The sequence below is a fragment of the Megascapheus bottae genome, chromosome 10 (genome assembly GCF_031878675.1).
Source record: "Megascapheus bottae isolate mThoBot1 chromosome 10, mThoBot2.hap1, whole genome shotgun sequence".
In the NCBI taxonomy this organism is placed as follows: Eukaryota; Metazoa; Chordata; class Mammalia; order Rodentia; family Geomyidae; genus Megascapheus; species Megascapheus bottae.
In genome coordinates this window covers 30,632,989-30,644,483 of record NC_143518.1, presented here as the reverse complement: position 1 = coordinate 30,644,483, position 11,495 = coordinate 30,632,989, and the positions used below count along the sequence as shown (strand labels likewise).

Here is an 11,495-nt window from a genome sequence, read left to right as displayed (position 1 = left end):
ACAACATTGCAAGCTAGTTAGAAGAGAAAAAAGAAACAAATCAGCTCACAGAGAGCCTTGGGTTCATTCTAAATGATGCCTCATCTAATAACACATTCTTTAGCACTGTTTTCAAATCTTTTTCAAGTTGTAGGTAACTGATATGTAGATTCTGTCTTGTTTGGTAGAAATTCAGTTGACTTCTTTTCCTCTGTGGAAAAAAAAATCTATTTTGCCCTCATGTGCAATTCATCCCAGTGTTTCTTTATCCTGTGTAAAATTTGTACTCTTTTGATTTTCCTCGGAACTGATTGTGACATCTGTGCAGTTCTTGCCTATCAAATGATTAAAATGAAGCTTTTCACATGTGTTCACTATATGAGAATGATGATTTACTTTTTTTTCTGAAATCCTTTTTAGAAGAGTTTTTAGCGTCCCCACCAAGTTGATCAATGAATTCTCTTGACAGAGCCAGGTAAAGCTTTGCTAAATTTATGGGGACCTTCAACCTAGATACATATTTTCTTGGCTCACAGAGATAAAACCATAGAAGTGACAAAAGTGTGATGACTCTCTGCTTTTCCATATTTTGAGGTTTTTAAAAGGCATTTTTTACTGGCATATATTAGTTGTACATGGGGCAAGCCAAGGGGTCTTTAGTGTGACTTTTCTGTATAACATATTCGATCACACTCACCTGCCCCATCACTCTTCTCATTGTGCCTGAGTAATTTCAATAGGTTCTATTGTTCTATTTTCATATATGCTTATAAAGAGAGTACTTCTACATTAGCTCTCTCCTCTCCTATGTGTACCTGCATCTCAACATGGCCTGTTACACTTCCGTGTCATTCATTTTTATTGGTGTATATGAATACCATTCATGGCATATCTTACAAGTAATGTGAGGCACACCTACCTCTGTCCAGCACATCCAGTGCTGGAATATTAACAATCCTGGCCTTCTTTTGGATATCTACCACTAGATGGCGCATCAGGCTAAGGCACTCTTCTGCCAGCTTAGCTAGCCTCCCTCTACACCTTATGCCATATTTAGTGAGCCATCTCAGGCACCTGATAAGCAATCAGGAAATGCTTGCAACCAGTTCAGCAGAAAACACAACATTCACTCAAATGGTGTGATTAGTATTATTAAGGTATCTCCACCAAGGTTTTCTAGGAGGATCTGAAACCAGCCTATTTGTCACATACAATCTTGGATTTGAATTAGTCTAAGTGTGTGTGAGAGAAGACATTTTATTTTGCCTAATTAGATTCCCCCTATGGACCTTTCCTTTCTTTGCTTCCTGAATTAAGTACAGATGCATAATTTCTTTGGTCACCCTTAATAATTAATGGTCTGTTCACTTTTAATCCTCAAGATGGTTTTATGTCTGTAATTAAAATGGTAGTTCTCTTATATTGAACAGCATGTAACCCCTCTGTACATCATCTTTACAATAAAAATTAAAAGCAAAGGCAGTATTCAAAGGAAAATTTATAGCTCTGAGTGACTACATTAACAAATTGGAAAAAAATCACAAACCAACAATTTAATGGTGCACCTTGAGCTCTTGAAAAAAGAGTAACAAACCAAACCCAAATCCAGTAGAAGGAAACACATTATTGAAATTAAAACAGAATTAAATGAATTAGTCCCAAAAATGTAGAAGAATCAACAAAACAAGGAGTTGGTTCTTTGAAAAAATTGACAAAATTGACAGACCCTTAGCAAATCTGACCAAAAAAAAAAACAAGGAACACACCGAAATAAACAAAATCATGGACAATAAGGGTAATATCATGACAGAAATTACCAAGATTCAGAGCATCATAAGGGAATATTTTTCAAATCAATATGCCAACAAATTGGAGAATCTAGAAGATATGGATGAAGTTCTAGCCAATATTAAAATACCCAAACTGAATGATGAAGATCTAAACCTATTAAACAGACCCATTTCAAGTACTGAAATAGAAATGGCAATAAGAGATCTCCCATCCAAGAAAAGCCCAGGACCTGATGGATTCACAGCTGAATTCTATAAGGCCTTCATACCAGAGTTCATACCAATACTCCTCAAACTCTTCAATGAAGTTGAAAGTGAAGGCTCTCTACCAAACTCATTCTATGAAGCCAGCATAACCCTCATCCCCAAACGAGACAGGAATTCATCAAAGAGAACTGTAGACTCATTCCTTTGATGAACATTGATGCAAAACTTCTCAACGAAATACTGGCCAATCGATTTCAACAACTCATCAAAAAATTATACACTGTGATGAAATAGGATTCATCACAGGGATGCAAAGTTGGTTCAATATACGCAAGTCAATTAATATAATTCATCACATCAACAGGAGCAAGGACAAGAATCACAGGATCATCTGAATAGATGCAGTAAAAGCATTTGACAAGATCCAACACCCCTATATGCTAAAAGCTCTGGGGAAACTAGGAATCCATGGAACATTCCTCAGTACAATAAAGGCTACGTATGACAAACCTATGGCAAGCATTATACTTAAGGTGAAAAGCTAAACCATTTCCTCTAAAATCAGGAATGAGACAAGGATGCCCACTTTCTTCACTCCTCTTCAATATAGTATTAGAATTCCTAGCCAGAGCAATAAGGCAAGAAGCAAATATAAAGGGGATACAAATGGGGAAGGAGGAAGTAACACTTTCCCTCTTTGCAGAAGATATGATTCTATACTTAAATAACTCTATAGATTCCACTCCTAAATTACTTGAGCTGACTTGAAACTTTGACAAATTAGCAGGGTATAAAATTAACCCTCAAAAATCAGTGGCTTTCCTGTATGCCAACAACGAGAAGAGTGAGGCAGAAAACAAGAAAACAACTTCTTTTGCAATAGCCTCAAAGTAAACTAAATACTTAGGAATTAACCAAAGATGTAAAGGACTTTTGTGATGAAAACTTTAAAAACCTGAAAAAGGAAATCAAAGCAGAACGAAGGAAGTGGAAAAACCTCCCATTCTTCTGGATTGGAAGAATTAACATTGTGAAAATGGTGATCCTGCCAAGGGCTATCTACAAATTCAGTGCGATACCCATCAATATCCCAATGTCATTCTTTAAGGAAATAGAAGAAGCAGCAATCCAAAAATTCACATGGAACAATAAAAGACACCAAATAGCAAAAACAATCCTTAGCAGAAAGAACAGCACAGGAGGAATATCAATACCAAACTTCAGACTCTTTTACAGAGCTATAGTAATCAGAACAGCTTGGTACTAGGACTGAGGAGCAATGGAATAGAAATCAACCCACAGACATATGGCTACCTAATCTTCCATGAAGGAAGAAACACAGCCTCTTTAATAAGTAGGGTTGGCAGAATTGGTTAAGCACCTGTAGAAAACTAAGCTGGATTCTTTTTTTTTTTTTTTTTTTTTTGCCAGTCCTAGGCTTGAGCTCAGGGCCTGAGCACTGTCCTTGGACTTTCTCAAGGCTAGAGCTCTACCACTTGAGCCTCAGCACCACTTCCGGCTTTTTTCTATGTATGTGGTACCAAGGAATTGAACCCGGGTCTTCGTGCATGCTAGGCAAGCACTTTAACCACTAGGCCAAACTCCCGGCCCTAAGCTGGATTCTTATATGTCATCCTCCACCAGAATTAATCCCAAATGGATCAAAGACCTTGAGATAAAGCAGATGCCCCGAAAACTTTATAGGAAGGAATAGGAGATACACTAGGACCCCTTGGTACAGGTCGAGACTTGCTTAATGAAAGTCCAGAAGTACAACAAATTAAAGTTTGGACAAATATGACTGCATTAAACTGCAGAGCTTCTGTATGGCAAAGGACATAGCTAGCAAGTTAAATAGAAAGCCCACAGAGTGGAAGAAGATCTTTACTTACCATACAACAGACAAAGGCCTCATATCTAAAATATACCTATAGCTCAAAAAATTGAATCCCTCAAAAACAAATCCTCAAGGAAACAACCATCCCATTAAAAGGTGGGCTAAAGATTTAAAGAGAGACTTTTCTGAAGAGGAAATAAGAATGTCCTATAGACACATGAAGAAATGCTGGACATCTCTGATCATAAAAGAAATGCAAATCAAAACAACTTTGAGATTCCACCTCACTCCAGTTCAAATGGCCAGGATCAAGAAATCTAATAACACAGATGTTGATGAGGATGTGTCCAGGAGAGATCGCTATTGCACTGTTGGTGGGAGTGTAAACTCGTTCAACCACTATGAAAAGCAGTATGGTGATTCCTCAAAAAGATTAAACACAGACCCAACAATCCCACTCCTTGGCATCTACCCAAATGTCCAGAAATGATGGCATACGAAAGCTAGTAGCACAACAATGTTCATTGCATCATTATTTACCATAGCTAAGATATGGAACCAACCCAGATGCCTCTCAGTAGATGAATGGATCAAGAAGATGTGGTATTTATACACAATGAAATTCTATGCTGTCATCAGAAAGAATGACATCACCCTATTTGTAAGGGAATGGAAAGACTTGGAAAAAATCATATTAAGTGAAGTAAGCCAGACTCAAAGGAACATAGGCTCCATGGTTTCCCTCATGGATCCTCTCCTAGCAGAGGATCACAGTACTTCAAAAGCTATGAATATATGGTTATACAGGATGCAACTAAATGAAATGAACTCTAAGATCTGGAAACAAGAGGTTTATTTTTGTGACTGTTGTTCTTAATGTACTATGTGAAATTATTTCTTTTCTATTTCTTTTCTACTTATGGTTAATCTCATGTGATTACTGTATCTGACTTCATTACCTGGTATACTGTATATACTTATTTATTTTCAATAGGGAAGGGAAAGGGGGAAAACAAGGTGATTGAGAGGGGGTGGGGGAAGGGAAAAAGGGACAAAACATTATAAGGTTCGAGAAGTAATGTACCCATTACCTGACAAATGTAACTGTAACCCCTCTATACATTATCCTAACAATAAAATACAATAAAAAATTTTAAGAGAAAAATAGATGACTCTAAACCAACACATGCACATACAAACATTACTATGCAATGTGTCTATAAACATGTGTATATATGTTTATATGAGTATTTACATGTGAAAAATAAAGTCAGCTGAAGCATAGACAGTACAGAAAGATGTTCTGAAGAGGTATACAGAATTAAACTGTTTCAGAGTCTAAGTTAACATACATGTTAATATTTTAATTATTATAAGAGGAGGATTAAACTTAGATCTCTAGGCAGGGACAAGTTTTCAATTCACCAAGGATCTTAACATCTGGGATTCCTCAGACAAAGCCTGGCCACCAGAGGATGAATAGTTCCCTGAGGTACATATCAATTCTTAGGCTGACAAAGGTTTTTAATTGTATTCTCTTAATTATAGGGCTGTGGTATTTCTCAAATCTCTTCAGAACTTCAAATGTCCTCCCACGAATAGCTTCCTTTGTCCCATTCCCAGCTAGAATTTCTATCAGGCAGGTGCTGGTTACCCTTGTGAAAATAATCAGATACAGATGCACCATGCTGTCCAGCCACCTCTCACACCCCCATCGCCCCCCCTCCCCCCATTAGAGCAGCAACAGTGGCAACAGAACATAGCCAGGCCCCACCATTAAATTCTGTGCAAATACACATGCTCTGTTAGTGCCCATCTCTCTGATATCCCCTGCTTCTCATTCCATAGTACTGACCATATTCTGAGGAAGATGTGGGCTGTATTCCTGACTCTTCCTTGCAGAGACCCTCTAATGGTAGACCCACAGTCATTTTAATAATGAGTTCTTGATACCAAACATAGGTGAAAACGCTTTATTTAGCTTAAAACATTACAACCAAATTCACTTGTATATCTGACATAAAAATATATATGTATATATGGGCAACGGTGACAGGAACAATTCAGTTTTGATGTCACAGACAAGGCACAAAACAACTAGGCAAGTGACTCTTATGAAGCAGATTTCTGCTCCTCTTGGTCCTGTGAGTTCTGTGTTCATTCTTTATTCCCACAGGAGTCACATTAAATTTTTTTGTGAATCAAATGCCTTTTCTTACAGCCAAAGAAAGGGAAACTCTGTGTCTTTTTCACCTTCCCAGTAGAAATGAGTCAGTCCAGTCAGGCCCACCAAGACATTCTCACAAAACCTTTTTCCTCCTCCCCTCCCTCTCTTTCTTGATCAGACTCTTGGTTCTACCAACAAATCTAGAAATAGGGTGAAGATGCCACTTATTTTTTTTCCTAAGCAGCTCCCGCCCCCAAACCTGCAATTCCAAGTCCAGATAAATCTGTAGTTTGGCTCTCTTCAAGGATTCCAAAAGCTTCAGCCTGTATTTGTGAAAGGCCTTTTCCCTTGAGAGCATGGAGACCAAAAATAAAGTTTTCCTCCAGGAAAGCTGCCTCCTCAAGGGAGCTTCCAGGAATGGACTTAGAAGAAGGGAGTTTCCAGGGTCTGTCTTCATAGTTTTGTGCCATCGCTGACATTAACAATGAACACTGAGTTCAGGTCTCTTCTCACCCTATAGCTTGCTGTGAAGAAAACAAGCCTAAGTCCAGTTCCTCAGGCATTGTTGATATGGAAGGGAGAGAAGACTCAGTGCTATGACTTTTAAAGTCATTTGACTATATAAGTGAATCACTTGGCTTTTTCAACCTGTTTTCCTCTCTGTATGATAGGATAACATCTACCCTGCTCCTGCATGGGGCTTGATGGGAAAACAAATAATAATGTATGTGAAAGTGGCCTGTAAACAGTAATACATCATAAAGAGAGTACACATATTATTAGTTCTGGCCATCATATAACCCTCAGGCAGTGCGAAAGCTCAGGTTTTTACTTAACATTAAAATTGCTCAGTGTTATCCTTGCTCTACTCTGATGTTAAAAGCCACTTATTTCCAGCTCCGTTAGCTATTTTCCTGGGTGACTTACGAGGTAGGAACCTGCCAGGAAAAAAAAAATTAAGCATTTCTTTTTTCTGGGGCTTTAAGTACCTGGGCTATTATTGCAGTGAATTTGGATTTCTATATTCTATATTTATAAATCAATTTCCAACTCCTGTAAGACTGACAGCATTTAAATCTCATTTTGGAAGGAGTTATACATGAACTTGCTCACCCACTTCGGGTATTAAGGTGGACGTGATTTTAACTAGCAAGGCTGATCATTTGCATGCTTTAAAAATGATTTATATCTGCCATTTTCCCAAACGGCCTCTTTTCTATTTCTAAGTTTTGCTCCGAATGGCAATTGAGGGAATGAGAAAATTAACTAATTCTTGTTGTCTGATCTGAGACTGTCACAACAGATCACTATTCTTGGGGTGAGAGCATCTACAACAGGCTCCTAGAGAGAGCTCCTAACTCCTTTTTCTCACATACATCGGGATTTCCTGTACTGGACTCTAGTGAACCAACCTTCAGGGTCAGACAGCTCAGTGCCTCACTGCTGCCAGAATTGAGAGAGGGAAGGGTAACCTCATTATATCTGGAGAACAAAATTCTACCACTCCAGAGAGCTATGGGGTCAGATGCTTGAGATGCAAACAGAGGCATGGTTCAGAGAAACACTTCCCAGATGTTTCACAGATCTTTCCCAAAACGCTGGTTCATAGCGTAAGTCCTGGCTTAGGACACACCTAATTCATCTCCAAGGCAAGGACTGACAATGCCTTTTAAATGGTAGCAATTAAGTTAATTTCCATGATATGAGAAAACACTAACCCATTGTAGGCCGAGAGTCTATGGATCTAACAAGCTTACAACATCACTAATAGGACTGATGCTTTTTCCACCTATTAAAGGGGAGGGCAGATACAAGTGACAATATCTGTTAGCCCAGCCTCTCTCAAAAGCTACCTAAAATCGGATCAGACTTTTAGGTAAAGTTTGCAGACTACTAGAAATACATAGTGATGTGGCTCTGAGCCCTGGGTTTGGGTGCCTGGTCCCATGGCAAGAACGGAGTGAGGAAATGGCAAGGGGGGAGGGACCACCTCTGCAAGTATATTGGGGCAGCAACATGACAAGCAGCAGGGCTGAGCCCCAGGGAAAGCAGATATTGAGTACTCACCAGTGTGTCTGAGTGGAAGAGCTCATACATGGTGGTGGTCCCAGCTTCCTAATGAATGTGTGCATGGCCTTCAGGGATCACTTCCTGCCACCTGCTTCCACACTCCCTCCTCCTCCTCACCCTGACTCAGCCGTGACTCACAGGTACACACAGCAGCTCCTGCAGCATCGCTCTGGGCTCCTGAGGCTCGTCCCATCCAGTCCTAGTTCTCTCTCTCTCTCTCTCTCTCTCTCTCTCTCTCTCTCTCTCTCTCTCTCACACACACACACACACACACACACACACACACCACTTAAATATCAAAATATTCCCATTTAAATTTTATAAAAGATTTTAAATCTGAGTGTACTGTAAAGTATCCACAGCACTATTACCATATGAATAGAATCTTAATTGTTTTTTTGGGCACGTCTAATTCTCCCTATAAACTGGAGGGACACATTCCCCCTCCCCCCTCCTTAGTGGACAGAGACCACATCTCTCTTGTTATACATGACAGTTTTATACTCCCAATAAAACCAGCAAGGAAGCTAACATGTATAGGCACTTCCTATTCACAACACTCTACCCAGAGAAGAAAACAAGGAACATTTAGCACAAATCACAGGCACCAAGGATAGCTAAGCTTTGCCTTATCTATTTATCCCTATTTCCACATACACAGAAATTTTTCTCTCCACTGAAAAGTCAAAGTAACTCATGCAGCCCTACAGAGAACCTGGCCCCACTCCCACTCAGGTTATTTCATTAGTCTACCATCTTCTTCGCATTTTTATTGGCAGTCTATAATTCCATTATCTTTGGAATGAGAGGGTTCCAATTTTAATCGTTCTTTCCCATCATTCCCTTCAACCTTCACCAAAACCATACATGTCCCTGGCTTAAAAGAGAAATATATTTGGTCTCTGCTGCTGGTGCTATGGGGCTCTTTGGTGGTGAGAAGCCTGGCACAGTGCTCAGTGTACAGTAATAATAGCTACTGCAGCTATCCAGTGTTCTCCAAAGTTGCCTGAGCAAGATGAAATCCAAAGCTGGTGACTAAGAAATGATGTGGCTTTTTTTTTCATATTGAATTGGGGCCCAAAGAGACCAGACCTAGGTTTTCTGAGGCCAGGGACACCAGCAGGTCTGAAATGCAGCACCAAGGTTATGGCTTGTGTCTTCTAGCCCTTGGACATGCCAGCACTGGGCTGAACTGTCCCCCTGGTTGTTCTAGGACAGGCCAGAGCAGCCATGAAGTCCTTGGTAAGCCAATTCTCCTCCAAGCAACAATACCAGCTCATCTCTCCAACCTTACCCATCAGCTTCTCTATGACTTTGCATAAGTAGGTCTATTTCTTTTTTAAATGCTATGAACTATAATGGGAACTATTGGAATGGTACTCAGAGCTCCAGTCAGAAAGCTCTGAAGAAAACCAAGTTGAAGTGGACCAGTCTTCTTTAGAGGTTAGATGTAGATCTGTAAGTAAGAAAATGACCACTTATTGGGTTAGGGAATGGCAAAATCAAGCATCATCATCTTCCAGAAATTTGACCAAAATACATGTCCCACCATGGGGTGACAAAAAAAACCATGATAGAAAGTTCCACAGCAGAGAAAAAGCTATGGTCAAAAGTCTGTAAAAGAAATTGAAGGCAAGGGAGACACTTAAGGTTGAAGGGATTCAGGAATGAATATGGAGAAAGCTCCATTTTTTTAAGAGAAAAGAGCATATAGGGTGAACCTGACTTCTCATGCCTCCAGTAAGAACACACAGTCCGGGATGGGCTCAGCTAGGCATTTCTTCTGTTGGTCTTGGCTGGGCACACGTGTGCTTACAACCAGCTGAGAGTTGATAAGCTGCTACATACAGTGACATGGTTAACTAGGACCTTTCCTCATCATGCCGAAGAAAAAAAACTGATGAATATCCCAGAGCAGAGTGAAAAATCCATCCACCCGGTGGTGGTTTCTAGGTCCCTAGGGACACAAGAGAGGGCAAATGCACTAGAAGTTTTCAAGTCTCTGCTTGCATTACATTTGCTGTTGTGTCCTGGGCCAAATCAAATCCCAAGGCCCACTCCAGATTCAGAGTAGGAAAGAAAAGACTGCACTTCTTAACAGTGAAGATGGAAGAGTTTGTACCCAGTTGTGTAGCAATCTATACAAATTACCAAATCCAGAGGGTCTAGGAATTTAAGGGGAGGGGGAATCTATCATTTTAGCAAGGATAGGAACAAAGTATTCCTTGCCATGAAAGCAATATCCTTCACTTCCCCAAAGCATCTTTAATGGCAGCCCACATCCCTGGTTTCCTGTAATTGTGGAACCAGTATAGCAGAAACAATTCGTGGCAGATGAATTAGAAATCTAGAAAACACTGGGTGGTGTGGTGGGGAAAAGCACCCACATTCTAAATATAAGGAGACAATGTAGTATTTTTCACTGAAGTCCTTTCTTGTTCCTCATATTGCATTACTTCTTCCTCTTCTTGTTCTCCTTCTTCTCTTTCATGTGAATGTTGTATGCATTTGTCAATATCACTTGATTGCAACCTCCTCAGAGTGCAGAGGTAAGCAAAGATGCCTGTGTGGCACCAGCCTATGCAAAAGCCTACGAAGGGAGAGAGAGAAAGGTTCTTAAAGTCTGGACTTGGTCGTCAGTATGTACAGCAGAAAGAGAAAGGCAGCTTACATATTTCATTTAGCTTTTTCAAAATGCTCTACGCCGTTTTGTCCAAGCCACTCAAGAACGGTGACTCAGAACAGCAAATGGAAGTCATTCCAGTGATTGTCCAGGAGGTCACCATTACTGAGCTTACCAAAGACCCTTCTGATTTTGGTTTAACAGTCATTGACTAGTAACTGGAGCATGATGAGAATAAAAGGTATATTTTACTTTTAACTTATCTTCCCTTATCAGCAAAAGGCCTTCTAATAGTAATAATAAGTTCTTCTGACTCTAAGCATAGCACAAGATGTTTAGAAAAGTATACTGTGAATGTAGACCATTTCTAGAGATGAGTAATTCAGAGCTAACTCCCTCTCAGAAGTGGATGAGGAGTCCTGGTTCCACTAACAAAGGGGGCCATGTAGGATAAAATCCTGGGTGGGGAACTCTGAGTATGGATGTTCTTGCACGTCTCTAGTTTTCTCCACTCATTTCTCATCTGAGTTAGGTGGGCACTGAGGTTTGGCATCAGCCTCCTTTAAAGGATGCCCCTGTCCCTTGCCAAAGTAGAGAAGAAATTCTTCCAAGGTGGTATCCAAGAAGGTCCTGGGCTTGCTGGTTCTTGGAGTTGTATCTTGTCCTCGGTCCATCCGCGTGTCATTTCTAGTCATCCAGAGAAAGTTCCAGAGAGAACATCAGACCACAAGGGACATCCTTGTTGGAAAGTCACTCTGGGGAAAAGCAGAAAGAGTGCAACATGAAACCACAAACTGCATAATGAAAGCACAGATTAAGAAT

The 11,495-nt window shown here is 40.1% G+C and overlaps 1 protein-coding gene across 5 annotated transcripts in view; it reads right to left on the bottom strand.

Moving 5' to 3' along the window:
* Window positions 1-8,528: 8,528 nt before the first annotated feature.
* Window positions 8,529-11,495, bottom strand: part of Ildr2 (immunoglobulin like domain containing receptor 2) — a 58,235-nt gene continuing 55,268 nt past the window's right edge. For all 5 annotated transcript variants that reach the window (XM_090340536.1, XM_090340539.1, XM_090340538.1 and 2 more), the window contains one exon: window positions 8,529-11,428. In XM_090340536.1, coding sequence (XP_090196662.1) covers window positions 11,393-11,428 — 36 coding nt within the window. In that variant the 3' untranslated portion in view covers window positions 8,529-11,392. The remainder of the gene's footprint in view (window positions 11,429-11,495) is intronic.